The following is a 19,968-nucleotide window of genomic DNA, read 5'->3' as shown; positions in this document are numbered from 1 at the left end:
CTGTTCTCAGAGGAAAATAAGGTCCCCAGAACACTGTTTGAAGCTAGAAAAGTGGCAGGGTCCGCCACATATGAACAAAGTAAATCAGTATGAAATTGTGTTGTCCTTTAAGGTCAGTTTGTTTATTCAATTTGTTAAGGCATAAAAAAAATCAGTCAATGAAGATCTTTCTCTTCTGATTAAAATATCTTCCCCAAACCACATAGTGCATCATTGATATGAACTATTTTGTGTTTATTAATGCATTAATCCCTCTGAAATAAATGATATTCAAATAATACTCATATAGAGTAGTTACATGGTAGATGATGAAGGTGTTGTACTTAGCAAAGAGCGATAAATACTGCACGTGATGTTGCACTTACAAAGAATGCATTTGAAAACCTATTAGAGGATAGACTGTGGAATATGTACCCCATGGGACATGCTGCTATAGCATTCTAATGGCTATATCCATTGTGGTTTGTACAGACCATTATTGATCAAAGAGCCGTGCCCAATGATACAAGCAGCTCACTTGCTAATGTCTGAACTCTTTTATTTCTTTTTCCATATGTGTTGCAATAAAATAAAGTTGCTTGGAATTTAAAGGCATAGATATTACATTATCTTTTTAAACGTACAAAATTATACTGCCGGCCAAGGTTTTATCTTTTCTTACATATTTGCTTCTAATGAAACAGAAATAGAAAACATGGAAGAATTTGTTCAGTCCTCATGGTCTGTAAACTGTGGTCTTCGTGTGTTGTTATGAGTTACTGAGGGAGTGGTTCACATGAACTGTGAGTGTATGCGTGTGTGTGAGTGTGTGTGAGTTAGTGGTTAAGATAAAAAAGCGAGTGTGTGGGTGTGTGTGTCTGTCTATTAGCACACTGGGAAGGTAGGCGGGTGTACTCACCACTACCTTATCTAATGGGATTTTCCTCCCATCTATCTACAGCAAATAAAATTACAGAGCTGTTATGGGTGGCATTCTCAGATTTCTCTCTGAATTGTTTTTCACTCTTCCCCTCCATGCATGCCAGTGGCGAGATCCTGAGCCAAATAGACATCCTTTCACATATTACATGTCCACGTATTATTGCCCAGCTTGCGAGACTCCCGGGGTGGGGACAGCAGACCAACTTCCGACCTTCCACCCTAATGCAGTCTAACAAGGGAGCTTGATGTCATGTTGCCGGGCAACCAGCAAGGAGAATCTGCAGAATCACTCTTGATTTACTGGTCATTAAAAAAAAAGGCAGTCTGTAACCCCACCTGTTGCCATCAGTGGAGCTGTGTGCTGTTTTCAGTCATTTCAAAGTACATTGGCTATATTATGTGACATTCTAGGCAAAGATTTCTTTGCTATCTAAAACAGGTGCCCTGTTTGTTTCAGTTATAATGCCTTGGGTGATGAGAGCATGCTGGCAAATTCAGAGATAGCTCAATTGTTCTGCTGACTGACTTGTCAGGAAAACAAGATGATGGGTGCGGCGCAAACTAATAATCATATCATCGCTGTGAGACAGAATGGCAGAAATAATCAGCACTTTGCCATCAGCCTCTTGTTTACTGCCTCCAGGATTCACTAGCCACAATAGGCACAAGCGATGTTGGACTGTAATGAATATTTGGACTGTTATTAATAATTAATAAAAATGTTCCACCCACTTAAGATGCTAATAGTTTCCGGCAGGAGCCACAAAGCGCACTCAGAAATCAGATTCTTGCACAGATGTTTGCTAAAACATAGTGCACGGCGAAATGAAAATATTATGAAAACCTGTGAACATTTTCAGCGGGAGTTCCCTTTTCAGTCAGGAGTGACAAAAACATTTTGAAGAAATGTGTTGTCATGTCCCTCCAGATGATTTGAAGTCACACATTCGTAAGTGCTGTCAATATCTCAAGAGATTCCAGAGATCAATATAAGTTGAACCATTTAAAACTTAAGTGCTCATCACTTTTTCCATGTGAAATGGACACTGACAACTTCAACATTTCACAGGTTCGGAAATGACACTAATGCTGATTGCGGTTTGGTAGCTATCAGCATTGTAATGGTCATAAAACTGGTATGCTTAATGCCTCTAAATGTGGTTAGCACTTTAGATCCATTTTTCCAAATTAAATCCCTCACTCGACTGGAAACTATCACGACAGCCTGATGACTAATCATCAGTTCCCATTCAACTATGGACAGGAATCGCTGCCTGCAATAATATGAGTTTATCAAACACAGATGAAGTACAGCTGCTGGCTCCATAAAAAACAAAACTCTATCGTCTGATAAATCACAGTGAGACACTTAAAATACATACATGTGAACCTTTTTACTTTACAGGAAAGAAAAATGAATCAATCTGACTTCAGGACATAATCTAACCAGACTAGATAGGCCGTTTTTGATAGTAGGCTATATTTCTAATAAGTGTAGATTCATTGGCTGCAGCTATTACCCACAATTTCAACATGTTAATCATCCATTGCGCATGTCGAAAACCTCGGTGGAACAAATAAGAAGCATGTGGGAATGAAATAACTTTTTTAGGGTTTCGCTTCAAATTTAAAGAAATGTCAGCACTTTGCATGAGTAAACAAGGCAGATAATGCACCTGAGACAAACGAAACACACAACTGCAGAGGAGCTCCCTCCCCGAACAATGTGGATAATAAATGATAAAGATTGCAAACACTCTCAAATCAGCTTCTCTCATACTGGTCTAGCAGCTCTGAGCAATCAAATAACATTTTTGTTTTTATCTTGACTTAAGCAGTGTATTGCTGCCATACCAGAAAAGAAAAATGGATCAGTTGCAGGTTATAATGTGAAAAGTTTGTTATAACAAGATGTTTTTCACATTATAACCAGATATTTTCACGTTACATTACAAACAAACTTATCACAATGTAACAGGAAACATTTCTTGTCACAACAATATACTATTTAATTTGTTATAACGTGAAAATGTTCATATTATTAAATTACAACATTACAACATTACATCTACATTACAACATGATAATTTGTATTGTTATAACAAGAAACTTTTCTTAGTATAACAATTTACCATTTATTCTGTTATAACATGAAATGTTTTATGTTTATGTATGATGCGATCACCTATATTGTTATAACATTAAACATTTCACATTTAACCTCATAATACAAATTGTATAATGAGGTTAAATGTGAAAGGTTTAACGTTATAACAATTAATTATGTTACAACAAGAAAATCATATAATGTTATAACAAGAAAAGTTACTTGTTATAACAATACAAGTTGACATTTTAAAATGTGAAACATTTTGTAGTAACAATATATAACTTATATTGTTAAAGCATGTTGTTACGTTAAAATTGTTATATTAAGTAATACAAATGTAATTTTGTATTTTGTAACAACATGAGCATTTCTTCTCATGATGTGAAAATATATTGTTATAACATGGAAACAGCTTGTTATGACAATAAGTATTCCACATTATTACGCAATACTAATCCCATTTTCTCCTTCTGGCGTGGCAGCAATATGCTTCTGTAATGAACAATGAACTGATAGCAACATAGATCTCCAAGTTAATGTAAAATATAAGAAGTCAAAATATTTTGCTGAATGTCGCAAGATAAAAACAGAACTGTTATTACTGTAAGCGAGGATTTGAAGAGACAAAGAGACAGACATAAAGCAGCACCCAGTTTTACCAGATCATAGATGATAACAGGGTCATCCTTACTAAGAAAACAAATGACAAAAGAAATACGCAATGACAGCAAAGAGCCAACCTTTGGGCAGTAAGTCTCACTCTGGGAGAATATTCTTCCTATAATACACTTTTAACCCCACTCATACAGTCAACTCAAAAAGAAAGACACAGCAATTCCATCAAACTGAACCCCACATACATAAAAAAAACCTCAATGTCTTTTACATAGCATGATAAAATAAATGCATGTTTTACGCATACTTGAGGTACATGTAATCTTTATTCTTTTGGCGTTTCAGTGAAATGGGTTATAAGAGTGTCTTGCATGCAGTTTAATTATACACTACAAGCATTATGCATATGAGTGATGGGAGATGTGAAATTCTGCGTAATCAAAACATTCTTTCCTTATGCATAAAGTATAGTGTTTTAATTACATGCACAATATACTTACATGAATGGAATTATACTTTAATAACATGGAACAACAGATGTAGTTGTGACACAGTTTAGGGTGGACATCATAGCTATGGGAGGAACTGACAAAAGTAGCACAACTATAAAATGTAAACAGAAGTAGGAAACAGCCAAGGGCACATGAGAGATGTGTGATGCCATGTCCTTGAGACAGTCATTTAGAATATTCTGAGCCATCATTCATCCAACTTAGATATTTATCATGATAAAGCTTGAGAGGTAAACTGTAAAAAAAACAAAACAAACACACAATACATAAAACTACCCTTTTTCCAGTCACAATTTCCAAATAATACACAATTAAAGGTTGAATAAAATAAAGCTGAGTCATATAACATCACCAGTAATCAAACAGAGAGCTTTGTCTTATTAAGTAAAATGACCATTCATATAACAGTTTTTACGGGCATTTATATTTTCAACCTCACAGTTCTTGCTTTTTGCATCGTGTCCCTGTCTGCCTGAATACAGCAGAACATGGAGAATATATTTGGTTTCATATCACAGGTAATAAATAATCATTGTTCCATAAACTCGATCATTTCATAATCATAACAGAACACACGCTGAGTTTCATAACCAAACTTAGCAAAGAAAGATGGAGGAAAGGAAAGGTAGACACAAAGAGGAGACGTGTATTTGGGGGAAAACAAAAAAATTAAAGTAACGCTGCTGTCCAAAAAATATCAGATAATCTCCAAGAGATTTGTAGTTAAAGGAGACATATGATGCTCATTTTCTGGTTCATAATTTTTTTGGGGAATAGATTTACTTGCTTTAATGCTCCAAAAACACATCAGTTCTCTCATACTGTCCAGAACTGCAGCACTGTATTCCCCCTCCGTCTGAAGCGCTCTGTTTTAGCTCCTGTCTCTTTAAGGCCCCCCCTCCCGAATACCCAGTCTGCTCCGATTGGTCAGCTCACACACACCTGAGCCAGCACCACTAAAAACAACAGAGCAGCTGTGCCAAATCAATAATTACATGCCACACTAGCTGCTAGGCATGAATTATACAAACATGTGACATGGTGACATAGTGTGATGTCACAAAGTCACAGAATTAAAGGCGGAACAACGAGCCATTTCAGGAGAGGTGTTTTTTGTAGGAGAGAGGAGCTTCTGTTGCTGCGGACTTGACGTTTTTACACCAAAAAGCATAATAGGACTCCTTTAAGAGAGGTAAGCTATAACAGGGTTTGGTACAATATGCAAACAACATAGGATTTATGAATTTCCAGCTTTTGAAAGACAAACCTTCAGTTGAAGAGTGTTTTTAGCACACTTTGATGACAAAATGTGCACATACATTTGTACATAGGTAGCACACAGCAGACTGGGTTGAAGCAAGTGAATGATCGTGATGATTGAATAAAACTGAATGTGCAAAGTATTTCTGCCAAGTGTTCCTGCTCTCACACTGATAATTAAACGGAATCGAAGCACTCAACTGGAGGGTCGTGTTTCTGCAGTGTATAAAAAACAGCTATGTTCTGACGGTATACCTCGCATCATGAAGCATGATGGACAGGGAGAGAGCTACACCCTAGCATGCATAATCATGAAGAAACATTCGTGCAGGTCTACATTTCTAGTTAACTGCAGCAACAGCAACATGGTCTCCTGGATTTGTCAAGTATTCTAAGTGCTATCAGTTAGCAAGACTAGCCTTGAAGCAATGTCGCTCATTGTATAGAGTACCCCTGAAGGAACGACCCTTTTGAAGAGTAAAAAAAAAAAGTGTATAAAAAGTCAATTAACCAAACTATGAATTCTTAAAATAATAGTATTGAAAAATAAGTAGGTAAATTAATACAACAGTCAGTGATATAACAATAATTCAAGACACTGGATAGCAGAACTAGCTGCAATAGAAGTTAAAGCATTAACTAATGTGTCTGTTCAGAACACTTGCCCATCTCCACCAACAGCCAAAAGGCATCTTTACTCATGAACACAGCCAAAGTGGTCCCACTGCAGCCTGAATTAACCACTTCTCCATTTTAGGCACCAACCTTTAGACTCAAGTAAGCATGGTCAGTTTGCCATAGATATCCACATACTAAAGAAGGGAGTCCAATGGATGTCTAAGTCTCTTTCAAAGGTTGTAAACATTTTGTCATTAATTAAAATGTCTTTGTTGCATCTCCGGGATTCTTTATACGTCTTTGCCCGCAACCTCCCTTTCACTTTTGTCTTTTTCATATTTGTTGTTTCCATTTGTTGTCACACTGTTGCCCGGAGGTGGAGGTGCTGCTGAAGGTTCGTTTTCACTTTTATCATCACCAGAAACCTCTCCGGGTCTGTCTGTGACAAGATCCTCTTTGTCGAGTGTTTCATCCTTTTGAATGTTATCACTGGATGTTATCATGGCCTTCAAAGCAGCATGCTTCCTTACATAATGTCTGAATGCTCTCTGGATGACAATGGCCGATGAGTCCTCCTGTTTATGGCGGAGGGTAGTGGTGATGGGCTCATAGGACACTTTGGAGGGATTGGAGGCCATGAAGCGCTCCTCCATCTGCCCCCTTAGGATGTCCATCTCCCCACCCTCGCCCAGAACACGCTTTGTGAATGCAAACAGAATGTCGAGGCAGTGAATGCGATCACCACTCACCATGGGTAGATCCATAGAGATCAGTTCGATCTTGTTAGGCATGGCTATACGTAATGGTGGGTCCAGAGTATCTGCAAATTCTGACAGCACATTGTATTCAATAAACTGTGTTGCATGAGGATCAAACCGTTCCCAGACTTCATAAAACATTTCAAAATCATCCTCACTTAGTGGTTCCGCACTCTCCTCAGTGGCCACACCAAAGTTTTCCAGAATGACTGCGATGTACATATTCACCACAATCAGGAAACATATGATAATGTAGCTCACAAAGAAGGCAATTCCTACAGGAGGATTTCCACAGTCTCCTTCTTTCCCCATACTGCCAGGATGCGCCGTGGAATTGCTGCAATCATCTGCGTGTTTGTTGAGAATGGGTCCTAGTAGGCCATCCCACCCTGCTGAGGTGGTGATCTGGAACAAACAGATCATGCTGTTGGCAAATGTCTCAAAATTGAAAAGGTCATCGATGCCCTCTTCCCTCTTGACGTAAGCAAAGTTTGACATGCCAAAGATGGCATAGATAAACATCACCAAGAACAGCAAGAGACCGATGTTGAACAAGGCCGGAAGAGACATCATCAAGGCAAACAAGAGTGTGCGGATTCCTTTGGCGCCTTTAATAAGGCGGAGGACTCGGCCGATCCGAGCCAGTCGGATGACTCTGAACAAGGTTGGCGAAACAAAATACTTCTCAATCAATTTTGCGAGGAACACACCTGAGGAAAGAAAGGAAAACACAGTAAGCAAAAAGTAAACAACACGTGTTTACTGACAAAATAAGTTATTTAAATGTATTTGATCACCACAGTGAATAGAGATGAGTCTTACCAATGATCGACAGGACGACTACGATGAAATCAAATACATTCCAACCATTTGTAAAAAAGTATTGGCGAAGCGCGATCATCTTCAGCAAACACTCTCCACTGAATATGACAATGAATACTAAGTTAATCCTCTGGAGAATAAACTCCTGTGTATCCGACTGATCATCAGTTTCCACCATCATGGTTACCATATTAAGCCATATTAGAACCATTATTACAATATCAAATGCTTGTTTTGTGGTGAAGTCAAAGATGTACGCTTGAATCACGTTCTGAAAAAGACACAAGGTGGAGAAACAAAAATACATTTTAGGTGCTATGAAACAAAGATTATATCTGGAATGCAGATTAGATGCTGTCACGATTTTAGTTACACACCGACGGTCTAGGAATAGGTTTTTGTGGTTTCTTTGACCCCAACTTTTTCATGGCATTATAGTATTTCTTCTGTTCTTCAGTCATGAAGATATCTTGACCTCCTAGGTAAAGAGGGGATGCAAGGAATGTTAAATCTCAGCAAAGGTGACAAGTAGATAATGCAGAAAGTGAAACTGATAGTAATTCTAATAAATATTGCATTTCAGTTTACAAAGCAGATTTGATACTTATCTTTTTCTTTTGCTGATTGAAATTGTCTATGATGACACCAATGAAGAGATTGAGTGTGAAGAAGGCTCCAAATATGATGAAAACAACAAAATACATGTACATCTTCAGGTTGATTTCATACTCTGGTTGCTCTTCTAGCTCCTAGTGACAGAAAATGGAGACATTACTATGTTTAAGTTAAAATCCTGCAGATTTCAGTCCTTTGGCTAGCGTTACTTTTGTGACTTGTTACGTTGCAAGATTACCACCATTAAAAAGTAACTTGTCACGTTACAGGGTTACCTAGTGAGAAAAAAAAAATGTTGTAGTACCAAATGTTGTACTAAATGTTGTTGAGTACCAACAATGAAAACCCATTTGTGATTCCTTGTACAAACTTTTTTAGTGAATCTCAATCGGGGTGTCGCTGATAACTGGTATTGACAATAACCGTGATGAAGAAGATCTGGATAATTTTATAGCCGGGAAGTCAAGCTTTTTTGGCTTCATGTGCCACTGAGCAGCTTTCACAGGTATGAATGGGGCTCACCTCCAACACGGAGTCCTTGCAGTTAAATGTTAGCTAGCTAGTGTGTGGCATGAATCTGGTGTGTGGCTGCTACTCATTCATTTACTACTGTGCAAAATCATGTGGAAACGGCAGACATCTATGGTTACATAGACTCTCTCTCCACCCCCTACACATGTATGACAAATGTTATCCATCTGACAAAAACAGACATAACCCACAAAAAACAAAGTTAATATGAATTTGGCATGCACAGGTTTTGCTGTGGAGGACAGAGGTGCAATCTCAATGGCAATTACGAGGATGCATTAAAAATACCTCTATTGCGCTTTGCATCTAGTATTGACAGGTTTAAGTTGCCTTCTGTTAGTGATTTGATATTAATGTGGCATGGAAAACTTCTGTCAGAATGAAAAGCAATGTATTCACATACAAAAACAAGACGCTATGTATTTTATCATATCACAACATACAACGATATGTATTGTAGTTCTTTTGAAATTTTTCTTTTATTTCTTTTTATTAAGCCATTTGTAATTTTCCATACTAACAATATCTAAATACAATGAATGGCTATTAATTGTATCAAAAACATGCAATGATTTAATGAAAAGATCATAAAATGTAATAAACATGAACATTTGATCACCTTTTTAGAGTCCACAGCAGCATACATGATGTTCGTCCAGCCCTTGAATGTAGCCTGTATAGGAAAGAACAATATCCAGGAAAAAATTTTTAGTAGCCCTATGATATTTTAATACAGTAACTAACATAAACAGGTCTAAAATTGCACACTTTTCGTAATTATCAAACACTTACAAAAGGTTCAGTTACTTACCACTTGCAGCAATGCAAGGTACCCCAAGGCAACGTTGTCAAAGTTGACTTTGTAGTTCTTCCAGCGAGCTTTGTCACCCAATGCTTCACATTCATTTTTATTTTTCACCACTGTTATATTGAAAGGCTTATCTGTGGCCTTGTCGATGCAGGAGTAGAACTTCCCTGCAAATAAATTGACTCCCATGATGCTGAAGATGAGCCAGAAGATGAGACACACCAGCAGCACATTGAAAATGGAAGGAATGGCTCCCAGCAAGGCGTTGACAACCACCTGCACACCAACACACAAACATAGCCTATCTGTACAGCAGGCAGAGATCAAATGATGTACAATAAATACACACCACTGTATACTAATGGTAATGGTAAGAATAGGAAAACACAAGAGTGAATGTTTCAGAGCCAACATACACATCAGCATGAGCCCAACACAGCCAGGACTAACACCAAAGCTCAAATACAATGATAACTGTGTGGTGTTGGTGGGAAAAGAATCAGGAGAGGAGGCTGGAGATCAATGCTACTGTGTGTATCTTAAAGTGGTTTTAGTGGGTCACAACTAAATTTTGGAGAAACATTGAAACAGAACACCTTGCAGAGGCAGGACGATGACAAAATTTGCTTACTGGAAACAGAAACATAAATAAAACATGAAGGAGTCATGTTAAAGAACCCAGCAAACAATATTCAAAACAATGAAATTATAATGTAAACTACTGGAGCCCGACTGACGCACATGAAAAGCTGTTCATGCAAATGAGGGAATACACTGGCTACAACGTGAGGAAAGACCATCGGCTCATCAGTGCTGTAAAGCTAGACCACCACAATATGAAAGCAGCTAATCAATATGCTACATTGATTTCAGCAGCCGACTAACCCTGCCCCTCAGTTACATAAGTTGTCAAACCCTATTTAGACTATGCTTGCACAGTAAAATATTGTAATAATAACATTGACATTAAACACTTTTTTCACACGGAGGCCATTTTCCTCTGACGTCAGCCTCAGGGTGGGAAGCTCAAATGCTGGAAAAAAGTTGTGCTGCTCTGTTCCAGGCTGCAAATCATATAAACATAGGGAGTCTGAAAAAAATCATTATCATTTCACAGCTGCTTGATGAATCAGCAACTGAAAAGCTGATGGATAGTGAACATCTGGAGGGACATCAGGCTATATTTCAAGGTAAAACAACATTTGACCTCCCATTAGCTAATGCTAGCATTCAACCACTTCTTAGCTAACATTACTGTTTGATTACGTTTCCCTTCTGGGTTCAAATAAATGTGCCCGAGATGTGCACTGATATTTTTATATTTTTGAAAATATTTTTGACATTCTTGTTGTAGCATGTAACACTATCAACTGGTAATGTTAGCTAGGTTGGATGCCAGTGGGTCAATTGGATTTTCCTTTGAAATATGGCCAAATCTCACTCCAGATTCTCACTACTCTATCACTTTTCATTGTCTTCTCAGGTGATCAATCAGGAAGCAGTGAAATAATAACAATTTGTCAGAGTTTATGTGACTTGCAACCTGAAAACACAGCTGTACATTTGAGCTTCCCAACATGGCCGTGATGTGGCGCGTAAAATGGCCGCAACGTGAATAAAGTCTACCACCTTGTGGTATCTGTGATATGAAGCCAAAGCCAGGAGATGGTTAGCTTAGCTTAGCATAAAGACTGGAAACAAGGTGAAACAGCCTGCTTGCCACTATGCAAAGGTAACAAAATCCACCTACCAACACCTCTAAATATCAATAATTACCATGTTTTATCTCTTTTAGCATGTACAGATATGTCTAAAGTGCTTGTGAAGAGCTATGTGCTGAACAATTTCTTACCTGGGAGCAGTAGCAGTCACTGCTGTCCATAAAATGGTAGGCTGCTGTCCACTTGCACAATGTAGTTTGACATATATTCGCTTTATAAACTGCACGTCCTTTTGCTTCCAGTTCAAACTCAACAAAATACATCATTAGCTGCCTCAGTGCTTTTTCATCTGTAACTTAGTTAAAATACTTCTAATAATATAGATAATCAGATGTTTTTAACTAGTGGGGTTAGCCTGTCAGCTAGCCTAGCTAGGCTTCCTAAAAAGCTCAACATATACAGGCTCTACACATAGTCACCCTTCTCTCTGATTTGTGATTTGTATCTCTTATCCAGCAATGAGGTCGGAGCTTCACTGCTTCTCTAAACAAGATGGAGTACGTCAGTCAGTTTCAGTTTTGGCAGCTCTTCCAAGCACCGAGTGTAAAACAAAACAAAACAGCCACAGCGACATAATGTTAGCGTGCAGCTAGCTAACTTCGCTAACGGTTATATATCTATCGAAAGGATCAAAAATGTTAAAAACACTACATATTAAAAAGGAATGATAAACTATTAACAGTATACAAAGCGAACTGTGAAAAGTAAAGTATCTTAGCCAAGTTACAGATGACCATTGACCTCAACCATAGTCTTCTTCAAAGTTGGCAGCCCTGCAATATTCTCATCACTCAGCTAAAACGTATAAGCACAATCCCAAAAATGTTACATAATTCACGATAATTGATGACAAATATCAGCTAGAGAAAGAGGATTAGGAAAGGACAGGAATGTCTCATGTACATGCAATATATTTTTGAGGTATCTGCTCCGTAAGTCTAGCAAAATCATAGGCTGTACTTGAAAACACCTACTATACTAGCAGTATACGTGTATAAAAGACCAGACTAACTCTCGTACTGTTTCCCACAATGCAAAGCACTTGTGAACAAGCGATCAGGCCAACAACAGAAATTTTTGGAAAGCGTTTTCATCAGTAAATTCACCTTGGACCATTTTGAGGTGAGAAATCAACTGTGCAGATTTCGAGTATTGAGCAGTTTAATGAAAATTGATTACAAAACATTTGACTTGTGAAGCTGCACAAGCGCCAGCGTAGCTAGCTAGCCAGTCGGCCAGTCACGCTCACAGTCCCCTCTTGCACCCAAGCCCCCAAAACTCCCGCAGTGAGCTGGTGGTAGACAGTGCACCATGACTCTGTGAGTGGGTGGGGAATCTCTTACCCTCATGCCTTCGAACCGTGACAGGGCTCTCAGGGGCCTCAGAGCTCGCAGGGTTCTCAGAGACTTGATGGCACTGAGATCAGAATATCCCATGGCATTGGCTACCATGCTGACCACTGAGACCTACGACATAATGACACCAAATGTCAGATCATTAGCAGGGGAGACACAATACTCTCAGTTTTAAGGGAGAATCTGTGATACTAAAAAAAACAAACAACAACAACTGTTTTTTTAAAAAAGTGTATGTGTTTCGACCTACATCAACAATGAGGAAGTCCAGCCAGCACCAGGCATTTGTGAAATACTTGGCAAATCCATACGCCACCCACTTCAGTAACATCTCCAGAATGAAGATGTAGGTGAAGATTTTGTCTGCAAACTCCAACATTGTTTTAATGGTTTTCCTCTGCTCAATGTAGACGTCTTCAAATGCCTGGATGTCAAGAAAATGACAGGGAGAAATTAAATGCAAATATGAATACAAAGTCAAATAAATACATCCTGTTCAAGATATTGAATAAGATTTCGAAATTTGAAACAAACCATAGCAGCGAGGTGAGACTTTGCTAACCCGAATGTAACATTAAATTAACACATTAGCTTGAGAATTTACTGCCTAACAAGAGTTGTCAGATACAATATCTGCTACATAACAGAAGCAAAATTAGGTGTATAAACACCAACATGATACCATGGGATGGCATGTAAACATTTTTAAGGAAATGTTCATGCTGTAACACATTTTAAGCTTTTCTCATGTCATTTAATGCAGTGTGCGTTAATTTGTGGCCGTGCAGGAAAGGAAAATGTCAGGTGACTTTTGTCAGCATTGTGGTTATAACAAATACTTGGCTAGTGTTTTTGAAATTGTCGCCGTTTCGCTGGGTTTAGGAAACAAAACTACTTCGTTAGGTTTAGGAAATGATCATGGTTTGGGTTAAACTAAGTACGGTGAAGCAAGTTTCAACCCATGAAGCTGACGTTTCTAACCTCTATGACATACGTGCGTGAAATAACACGCTGAAGCTTCGGGCGGACACTTAAATGACAGATGAAAAGCAAAAACTGCAATGGGATGGGACAACTCAACGAAATATATAACAGATGTAGTTATTTTAAGCCATTTTAATGCAGAATTCCTATTAAATATATATTGACGACGATTTATTGACATTTTTCTTACCAGTGCTCCACTGCTAAGCAGGATCATGAGGATGATGAAAGACTCAAACCAGTTGTGCTCCACGATCCGGTAACAGGTCTTTCTAAGCGTCCACCACTTTTTCCACAGGCCCACATCCACATTTACCTGACAACACTGGAACCTTTGCACACAGGCTGAGGAGAGACAAAGGGGTGGTGGTGAGTTAGCAGTGTAATATGCAATGTCAGCTTCACACCAAGGCTGTAGTACGTTAAGTGGTGGCAGAGGTTGTAGCAGTATTCACCGTGAGGAAAGCAGCCGTCAGGTTCCATACATTCTTCCAGTTCAGGGTCCACCGACTCTGCTCCCTCCCCGCCCGGAAAACACTCCACTGTGCTGCCCTCAGAGGAGCTGGACTGGCAATCGTCGTCTGGTATCTGCTAATGAAGTCGAGTAAAACCAGTGTTTGAATCAAATATGTGACGGATGAACATGGATGAATGAGTCTTTGCTGTAACAAGATTAAACAACCATTTTGTGTTTAAATGTTGACATGAAAACCATCTACCCTTCTTCTCCCTGCAGTAAAAAACAAAACAAAAACAAAGATGAGGCCATCCTCATTAGATTGACGGGAAAAGGCCAGTCGAGTGCTCGTCAACAGAGAAGGCAATAAAGAATCTACATTATAGTTACTGTTGTCTAGCTCCCTCGTAATCTCCACTTAACCCACAATCGCATAGAGCAATTTCTGGTGCGCCTGACTCTTCTGTATGTATTTTATTTTTCCTAACCTACTTTAGCAGCCATCATCAAGTGCCGTACATCATTGGATTTGGGAGAACCTGAATTTTCAGGCTGGCTCATTTAAAGCCCAATTTTACATTTGCTTTGTCTGAGAGCAGAGGAACTTACCTGAATACAAAAATAAATAAAAAAATTGACGCAAATGGTGATTTTTTATTTATTTTAATATTTATCCTAAGGAGCGATATGAACAAAGAGTAACTGCCAACTGCTGCTAACAGTAGCTGCTGTTAGCTAGTTAGCCATGCAGCTAGTGGTCCGGACTTTGAATTGAGAGAACTGGGGATGTGTTGGTGTTTACAGCACTAGCAAAGGAGCTTCGGATCGCGATGGGACAGGAAATCCCTGGAACAAAATAAACAAACTTCATAAAGTCAATTCTTCAAATTCTGTTGAGTTGATTTGAGTTGATTCTGTTGATTTTTAGGTCATTTCTAAATGTTATCAACTAAAATTCTTACATAGTGCACCTCCAAGATGTACTTAGATGTTTGAAACTCCCATATGATTTTTTTGTCTACATCTGACCTTCCCCAGGCAAATTACAGCCATTTATTAAGATAAGCGTTTTGGGTTTTTTTTTGTGAAAAACAGGTGTAATCCTATATTTTATATACTGATCATGTCTCCACAGAGAAATATATGTAGTTGCATAGTTATAAGAGCAGGAAGAAAATCTGACGAAAATTTTAACTGTCAAATGTTTGCTTAGCCAATTAGAGACAAACAAAATATGCACAGTCCCATGAAAAAGTACATGTAATAAAGAAGAAAAAAAATCAGTGGAGATTTAAGCGTGGTTGTGTTGTACAGCAGCCACATGGTCCCTCTACTTCAGCCTGTTGTTGTATGGCTCCGTGCAGGGTGTGTCTCCTAATAGCCGGTAGATGAGAACCGCTTGATGCCTTCCTGGAGAATGCAGGAGCACTTGGCTGTCCTGGGACCAGCTAATGCAGTGCAGGGAATGATGTAAGCATGTTACTGCCATATACTGTGAGCACTAAAGTCGGTGTGTTGTTGGTTTTGTACTTCACTCCATCCGTTCTGTTTCAGTAAACCGTGGGACATTAAATGTTACGTTTCTTTCTCATGGATTTGACGTTTTGTGAAAACCCCCAGAAAACACAACAAAACAAAAATGACTCTAAAGCTTTGAGAGCCTCTGTAAAGTAGCAGCAAGCAAACAATGACTTTGCTTTCAAATCTTCGCGTGAAATATTGCCTGCAAAGCTGAGACAAAATTTTAAAAAGTAAATGTCACGAGTAAATTAGCAACAATAACGATTTTCTTTTGCACTTTGAGCTTTTCTCCAACAGAAAGCAAACAGCCCCCTTTAGAGGAGCATTCTGCTACCAAGCACTCAGACTTAAATGGCACGTAATGTAATATACACGCTGGTATTTTCCTGTCTATATGGCTTCTCCTCGTTAAAGGGTCGTGGTATACGGGCTCTTCAGCGGAAACGTGACGTCACATGCTCATACCTCACTGCCATGGACTGTGGGTAAAGTGCTGGAACATGACATCTTTGATCGAACATACCACTTAGCTACAACTAAAGATGTGTTCACCAACGGCCCCAACTGACACTATCCATTACACATCATAATCATTAGTAGGTTTGTAAGGATTCTCATAATCCACGGCTTAGTTCAGATTTTGGCCTTTTTAACTCCACCAAGGTTGTTGTGTTTTTACCCGTGTCCGTTTGTTAGTTGGTTGGTTTGTCAGCAGGATCACACAAAACCTACTGAACAGATTTTCACGAAACTTGGATGAAGGAAAAGTCTCGGCCCAGAAAAGACCCCATTAACTTTTGGTGCGGATCCATATAAAGGGACAGATCCAGGAATCTTTCTTTCACTTTCTTTCACGTTTTTGTTAATTTCTCAGTGAATAATGCGTAGATCTGGAGAAAAAAATTGAGTGTATTCAGGTAGTTTGTATCTCTGAGTGAGTACAATTAGTCTTGATTTAATTAAAGGGGATTGTCGGGGCCATGGTGGAGGTATACGCTCTACTGAGTGGCATTCTAGTTTTGTTTTCTTTTGTTTTTTGGGGGGTTGGATGTCGATGGTGAGTAACAAGAAAATTAGGAAAAAATTTAGGGTGTTATTTAATTATCTACAATTTGGGATATCAGGAACTATAAAAGAATTGGATCAACTTAATAAATTAACTCAGTGAAAATAAGGTTGTAATTTACGCTGAATGCACCATGTAGAGCTCAGTCATCCGACAGAAGCAGGCAGGTGTTTATCGCGGGACATGGTCTGACAAAACTCAAGTTTTAGAGGGGAGACGTTGATCTGGTTTGAGGGGGACCTGTACCTTTTTCCCACAGTTTTTGTCCTTTTGGTGACAGGACTGATGTTAAACAGTGGTAAGTTAGAGTGAAAGGTTGGGGGAGTGTCGTTGTTTGGGAAAATGGGACCGTGGACTTTTGTATCGTGGCTTCGGTTAGATGTTGGGATCATGACACCCCAAATCATCCGTCTGACTTTGATATAACTGATTGGACTCATTTCTGTCATCTAAACAGACCAATTGGACACATCCACATGAGCATCCTTACCACATGGCATGCTACATCAGACGAGGCACTGCTGAAGTCCTCCGTGTTGAGGTTTTCAAAGTCAGACTCTCCCACAGCAATAGGAACAGTGATAGTCAGACTAGGATTGTTGATGAAAGACATTATGGAGTCGTCACTCTTGCTGCAGACGATGTACTTGTCTCCGCTTTTGTCCACTCCGATCACATCCCCATTGCCGTTCCTAGAAAAATCTTTGATGGTATGGTTGGGGACACCATTTGGCCCTAAAGGTTTGTGGAGCTCCTCCAGTGATTTGTCCTCACCCTTCCCTTTCTTCCCACCCTTGAGACAGGCACTGCTGCAGCCACTTCGGAGCATGGACTTCGCGGAGGCAATGCCTCTGTGAATCCGGGCAAGGGCGATCTGCAAATTGTTTGTGTCGGGGTCCTCTTCTGTCGCTGCCAGGTTGTCGGCACTGAATGAGCTCAGCAGCAGGGCCAGGAAGAGGTTCAGCACCTATCAGACAACGACATGAATTCATATAAGATCACATCAGCATTTAGCTACTGTACATTATAATAACAACATGTCTAACTTAGACAAGCTGGACTCGAATTGAATTGACCATAAGAGATGATAATGTACCACAAGGTTTCCAATAACCATGACCATCATGTAGACAATGATGCACTTGGCCATCCCAGCCACCTCCATACAGTCCCACATGGTCTCTATCCACTCTCCACAAAGCACTCGGAACACAATGAGGAATGAATGGAAGAAGTCATTCATGTGCCAACGGGGCAGAGTGCAGTCTTCATTGATTTTACACACACAGTCCTTGTAGCTTTTTCCAAACAGCTGCATGCCCACCACAGCAAAGATGAACACGATGATGGCCAGCACCAGCGTCAGGTTGCCCAAAGCCCCCACGGAGTTACCAATTATTTTGATCAGTGTGTTGAGAGTGGGCCACGATTTAGCCAACTTGAATACTCTCAGCTGGAAAAAGAAAAGAAAAACTAGTCACGCTTCACGTTTCTGCACTCGCAATGCACTTGGACGTATTGACTATGACACATAACTTACCAATCTGAATGATCTCAGAACAGACATGCTCCCAGAACTTGATATACAAAACTCCATCAAGCTTAAACTGACAATGATTGAATCAAAAATATTCCACCCCTTCTGAAAGTAATGGTACGGGTCCAAAGCAATGATCTTGAAGACCATTTCAGCTGTAAAGATGATGGTGAATACCTTTAAAAAAAAAAAAAAAAAACAGATATGGTGACTGTTACAAACTTGACTTGCAAAAAACATTGTCAGTACTTTTCACTCTACAGTCCACTCACCACATTGCCCACGGTCAGCATTTTGCTGAATGTGCCAGACATTGGTTGATGCTCCATGGCCATGAACAACGTGTTAAGTACAATGCAAATGGTGATGCTTAAGTCTGCAAATGGATCCATCACGACTAGCCTAACCATCGCCTTGATCTTCAGCCATGTCGGAGAACATTCCCAGATGAGGAAGGTTTCGGCAAAATCGTACCAGAGAGGAGGACACTTCTGTCTCGACTCTTCAAGCTCTGATGCACACAAGGGATGGCAAAACAAAGAAACAGACAAAACAATTATCTGAAAGCAGCATTTATCTTTTCAATACCAAAGATAGGGTACTCATGCCATGATGTCCATCACCTACCCTCCACTGTGCTGGTTATGACACTTGCTACACTAAGAGCCCTCTGTCTGGTATCTGGGCCCTCCAGGAAGTCCATATACTCCTGGTTTGTACCTCCATCGGCCAGTTTGCAGTCCGTGTCAGTAGTGTCAGCCTGGAGATAGAAACAATTGTTAACAATGCAACTGTGAAAATAAGTTAAATGTAACTATAGATATAGAGTTGCTACAAACATGACTTATTAGTGTCAGTATTTTATACCACAGTGCAAAGCTGCAGAAGTAAATCAGAATAACAAGCCACAGGAATAATATATGGAATATGGAAATAAGTGCTTTGTAATAACTTAATGGCACCCGGAAATGAAGACGGTGAACACAGTAACCATTAGCTGGCTTGACAGGAAAATCATCACAAAGACTGTATATCACTTTGACTCAAAACAACATCAAATGCATTGCCAGCTGAAATTAATAAAATCATATTGCTGCCATTTAACCAAAAACAAGCTCTGGAAAAAAAAGGTCCAGTGTGCAGGATTTGGGCATATTTAAAGGAAATCTGAATCCTGCAACCTCACTGCTAGATGCCACCAAATCCTACACACTGGACCTTTAAGTTCAATTGAAGGTACATAGTACAACACACAGTGTGAGTCAAACAGGAAAAGGACAAAAAAAAGAGGAGAAAATCGAAATAGATAGCGCTATGGGCTGTCAGCTATAGGCAAATGAAATGGGGCCATCAGAGCCAGACAACCCTTTCTTACATTATCTCCGGTGTAGGCCATATCTACTGTCACTTTAGGCAGACGGAGCCCCCCAGGTGACGACGGGAGTGAATTCCCACCAACCAGAGACACAACCCCGTTGCAGTCTACAGAGCTGTGCTTGATCCCATTGTGTGGAAGTAAGAGATGCGACAAGAAGCTGCACTGGCTCATACTGCTGCTGCGTCGATCTCTCCTGGGGAGAAACAAAGAGCCCCTGCGACTCAGGTTGTCCTCAAAAATGCTGTTCTCGTCGTCTGCAAACTCGTTTTCAGAGCCCCCGTCTGGCGTTTGTCTCCGTAAACTGTACAGGCTGGTCCTGCTATTCCTTCTGGATGAGAACAGGGGTCCACGAAAACTCAGAAAGGACTAGGAGAGAAAG

At 39.6% G+C, this 19,968-nt stretch overlaps 1 protein-coding gene across 1 annotated transcript in view; it reads right to left on the bottom strand.

Annotated features, from left to right (window-relative positions):
* Window positions 1–3,977: 3,977 nt before the first annotated feature.
* The window catches only part of scn1laa (sodium channel, voltage-gated, type I-like, alpha), a 29,899-nt gene continuing 13,908 nt past the window's right edge, over window positions 3,978–19,968 (bottom strand). Inside the window, exons 12-27 of the mRNA XM_084362342.1 lie at window positions 19,587–19,955; window positions 18,839–18,971; window positions 18,484–18,722; window positions 18,215–18,388; window positions 17,771–18,127; window positions 17,165–17,641; window positions 14,086–14,221; window positions 13,821–13,975; window positions 12,897–13,070; window positions 12,635–12,757; window positions 9,574–9,846; window positions 9,382–9,435; window positions 8,221–8,365; window positions 7,994–8,094; window positions 7,617–7,887; window positions 3,978–7,504 (exon numbers count right to left, since the gene is read on the bottom strand). Coding sequence (XP_084218468.1) covers window positions 6,327–7,504; window positions 7,617–7,887; window positions 7,994–8,094; window positions 8,221–8,365; window positions 9,382–9,435; window positions 9,574–9,846; window positions 12,635–12,757; window positions 12,897–13,070; window positions 13,821–13,975; window positions 14,086–14,221; window positions 17,165–17,641; window positions 17,771–18,127; window positions 18,215–18,388; window positions 18,484–18,722; window positions 18,839–18,971; window positions 19,587–19,955 — 4,359 coding nt within the window. The 3' untranslated portion in view covers window positions 3,978–6,326. The remainder of the gene's footprint in view (window positions 7,505–7,616; window positions 7,888–7,993; window positions 8,095–8,220; window positions 8,366–9,381; window positions 9,436–9,573; window positions 9,847–12,634; window positions 12,758–12,896; window positions 13,071–13,820; window positions 13,976–14,085; window positions 14,222–17,164; window positions 17,642–17,770; window positions 18,128–18,214; window positions 18,389–18,483; window positions 18,723–18,838; window positions 18,972–19,586; window positions 19,956–19,968) is intronic.

Source organism: Pagrus pagrus (genome assembly GCF_965226575.1).
Source record: "Pagrus pagrus genome assembly, chromosome: 9".
Lineage (NCBI taxonomy): Eukaryota > Metazoa > Chordata > Actinopteri > Spariformes > Sparidae > Pagrus > Pagrus pagrus.
This window is presented reverse-complemented; position numbering and strand designations above follow the sequence as displayed.